Source organism: Stomoxys calcitrans, unplaced genomic scaffold (assembly GCF_963082655.1).
Source record: "Stomoxys calcitrans unplaced genomic scaffold, idStoCalc2.1 SCAFFOLD_147, whole genome shotgun sequence".
Classification (NCBI taxonomy): Eukaryota; Metazoa; Arthropoda; class Insecta; order Diptera; family Muscidae; genus Stomoxys; species Stomoxys calcitrans.
Window position 1 is genome coordinate 34,373 of NW_026739191.1, and position 3,882 is coordinate 38,254.

General features: G+C 38.6%; 1 protein-coding gene across 1 annotated transcript; it reads left to right on the forward strand.

The window, feature by feature from the left end:
* The first annotated feature begins 514 nt into the window (after positions 1-514).
* LOC131998402 (E3 SUMO-protein ligase ZBED1-like) lies at positions 515-2,887 on the forward strand. The gene is made up of 3 exons (XM_059370691.1): positions 515-684; positions 746-1,666; positions 1,739-2,887. Exons 2-3 carry the CDS (start codon positions 746-748, stop codon positions 2,621-2,623), a joined length of 1,806 nt encoding a protein of 601 aa, XP_059226674.1. The 5' UTR covers positions 515-684; the 3' UTR covers positions 2,624-2,887.
* Positions 2,888-3,882: the final 995 nt, after the last annotated feature.

Below are 3,882 nucleotides of genomic sequence, written 5' to 3' on the forward strand. Positions count from 1 at the left end.
TTGGATATAGCTGCCATATAGACCGATCTTCCGATTTAGGGTCATAGGCCTATAAAAGCTACATTTATTACCCGATTCTGCTGAAATTTGGGACAGTGAGTTGTCTTAAGCCCTTCGACGTCCTCCGTCAATACCGCTCAGATCGGTTCAGATTTGGATATAGCTGCCATATAGACCGATCCTCCGATTTAGGATCATAGACCCATAAAAGCTACATTTGTAATTGGACAGTGAGTTGTGTTAGGCCCTTCGATATCCTCCGTCAATTTGGTCCAGATCGGTTTAGATTTGGATATAGCTGCCATATAGACCGATCCTCCGATTTAGGGTCATAGGTAGTCTTGTGTCGTTCCGGTCCGAACTAGTACCAATGAACGACTCACAACATGGAACGACCGGTACTAGTTCCATCTCTTTCGCTCTCATAGTTCCATAGTTCCATTTCTATTTTCATTTCATTTCCAATTTGGTTCCATCGGTTCTACTCAACTCATTCATTTCAACATTAGTATATCGACAGCTGTTCGATAGCGATGATTTTTATTTTCTTGTCAGTCATTCGGTTAAACTTGTCTTCGTAAGTCGTGTTGGTCTTGGTAATGAAAGAAGAAAAAAAAACGAAAAAACGGCTTTCTTCAAAGAAAATAAAGTGAAAATTCAAAATTCGTGAAAGAATTCCAAAAAGTGAGTTCAAGAAGTGATTTTAAGTATTTTTTAAATTAATTTTTGTTTTTGTTCCTAGCAGATGGCTGAAAAAAGAAAATCCAGTGCTATTTGGGCTCATTTTGAAGAAATTGCCACGGAAAAGGCAAAATGCAAATATTGCAAAAACATTCTCAGCATTGCCTCGGGTTCAATTGGGAACCTTAGTCGGCATATGAAAAGGAAACATCCTCTAATACCAATAAAAGTGGAAAGGCAAACCCAATCTATTATCCACGATTTGGAGAGTAACATTATAGACCAGCAACAATCAACTAATATTGCCAAAACTGCGTCAAGTGTTGATATCGTTGATATTACTAACAATTCTGGCAGCATAGCTTCAAATGCAAGAACTCAATCAAACATAACTCAATTCCTCCAAAAGCCACCGCCAGCTCGCAAAGTGGAGAAGATAGACCTACAACTTCTAAAAATGATAGTTAAAGGGCACCACGCATTCAGACTTGTTGAAGAGCCTGAATTCAAAATCCTTTTGGAATTGGTTTCCCGTTGTCCAAATTATACATTGCCGTCTAGAAAAAAAGTTTCGAATGTGTTGTTGTTAAGCACCTACAATGATGTCTTAGATGATGTTAAAATTCAAATTCAATCTGCGTCTGCTGTATGCCTCACTACTGATGGATGGACATCCAGATCCCATTGTAGCTACTTGGCTGTAACAGCACATTATATTAACAACAATACCGAAATGAGAGCACATTTGCTATCGTGTGTAGAATTCAATGAAAGGCATACTGCTGAGAATCTGGCTGCTTGCATAAAGGAACTTTGTATAGAGTTCGGTATTTTGAATAAAGTGTCTGCAGTTGTGACTGACAATGCATCAAATATAGTGGCTGCAATCCGAGCAGGAAATTGGCGTTGGGTTGGGTGTTTTGCACATTCACTTAATTTGGTAGTTCAAAACTCATTACATCCAATAGACAGCATATTGAAAAAAGTAAGAAAAATTGTTACTTTTTTTCATAAAAGTTCCAATGCACTAAAAAAGTTATATGAAAATCAACGACAGGGCACACAAACACCACTCAAGTTAAAACATGATGTTGAAACCAGGTGGAACTCCACATACGGAATGCTGCAAAGGATTTTTAATCTAAAAGATGCAGTAATTACAACGCTATCATTGATTAGACCTGATCTCTTGTTTCCACTGGAAGAATGGGACTTAATAGAGGAAATTTTGCCCATACTGAAACCTTTCTATCAAATGACAATGGACATTTCAGCAGAAAAAAGTGTTACTTTGTCAAAAGTTTTGGTATTATGTAACATTTTGGAGCAGACCATTTCAAAAATTACTTCTACTAATTCTATTATTTCTAACATGTTGACAATACTGAGGAATGACTTAAACACAAGATTTGGAAGCTATGAGAGAAACTACCTCTATGCTGAGAGCGCGCTACTTGATCCCCGCTTCAAGCGCAGAGCATTTAAAAGCGAAGGTTCTTACGATTTTGCTGTACAACAATTGAGGGAAAGGATAATCCGCATAAGATTGCCAGACGTTGATATAAATAACAATTCTGAAAGCGCAAAGCTTTCACCTCAAAACGATGACCTTGATGAGCCGGATTACTGGAAATTCTTTGACGAACAATATAAAAACAATACTAAGACTGAAAACAACACGGCAGCGGCCATAAAAGAATTGGATAAATACTTAAAGGAGGACTATATAGGACGAAAATTGGATCCTTTAAAATGGTGGAACTTGATGAAAAATGTGTATCCACGACTATATATCCATGTCTTGAAAAGATTATGCATTACTGCAACATCGGTACCATGTGAGCGAATCTTTTCCGCAACGGGACAGATAATTAGTGAAAGAAGAACCCATCTAAAACCATCGAAGGTAGAAAAAGTTGTATTTCTACATAACAATATGTAAAAAAATTATCGAAAATTGTTTTTTTTTTTTCATTTAGTCTACATGTGTAAAGACATATTTTATACTTTGCAAAGTATTTACAAGATCTCAATTATTTTTACTAAAAATTGTCTAAGAGGCTAAAGTGCTGATTAAAAATTGGACACAAGACTGTATAGCTTTTGAAAAATGTTTACTGGCATTAAAAATGAAATATTAAACTTAAAAATACATAAAAGATATGAATATGCAATTTAATTTCTAAAATTTAAGTCTTAAAATGTTTTATGTATAAGTGTATAATATATACGTATATTATATATACAAAGAAATGTACAAAATGCTATGTTTAACAAATAAAACCATTTAAACCATAAGACAATTCTTATTAATGTTAGATCATAGTTAATATCCAGATGGTTCACTGATAAATCTCCGGCGCTCAAAGGTTATGAGGTCGGTCGGTTGATCGATGGTGAGTATTTATGGGAGGTGGTCTAATCCCAAAGAAATTACGGCTTGACAGTGTACGCCACTCAGGAGATCAGGGAATGCAATGTAAATGTCTGACGAGCAGCTGGACCTCCTTCCAAACCTAGTGGGGGCATCCTCCCTGCAGTTCGTGGAGTCTTCAATATGCTCTGCCAAAGTTATGCCCGGCTGGTCATTACCTAGCAGAGATTGCGATGGAGTGATATGCATTAAACGCCCCTAGAACCAGGCGATTGTGGCCTAATGTCGGGCCTGCAAATTTGGCCATTGACGGGGTCACAACCACCAATCTGCGGTATGCAAACGTTGTATAGCCATATCTCGGCAGTACCGGACATGTCTGACATCCCAATGCTTTCCATGTAGAGATCACTACCGCCAGGCGCAGGGGAGATGGGTCTATACTGTACGGAATGGTGTATCACCAAGGCCAATCCCCCAATTCTATTCCATTCTACTATATCGTCTATTTTAATACGGAGACGATTGCAATTCAGTTGCAAAAAAGATACACTTCATGGCAATATAGGGACTGGGATGCTGCTGTTGCGTATACTGCCGCACAAGGGATGTCGGAAGGGTCACATAGTCCGACGACGACGACGCCTGTGACCCACTGCTGCCTATGTTCGTACAGCACCTTGCAACATATTCGGTGTGACTATACTCCCGTAGTGAAGTAAGGCCAGAGCAAGATCGGAAATGTAGCCACTCCATGCGCCGGTTACACCTCACCGACCGATGTTGCAGACGTACAACATCGGTACGTATAACCGGCTGCCATGGGA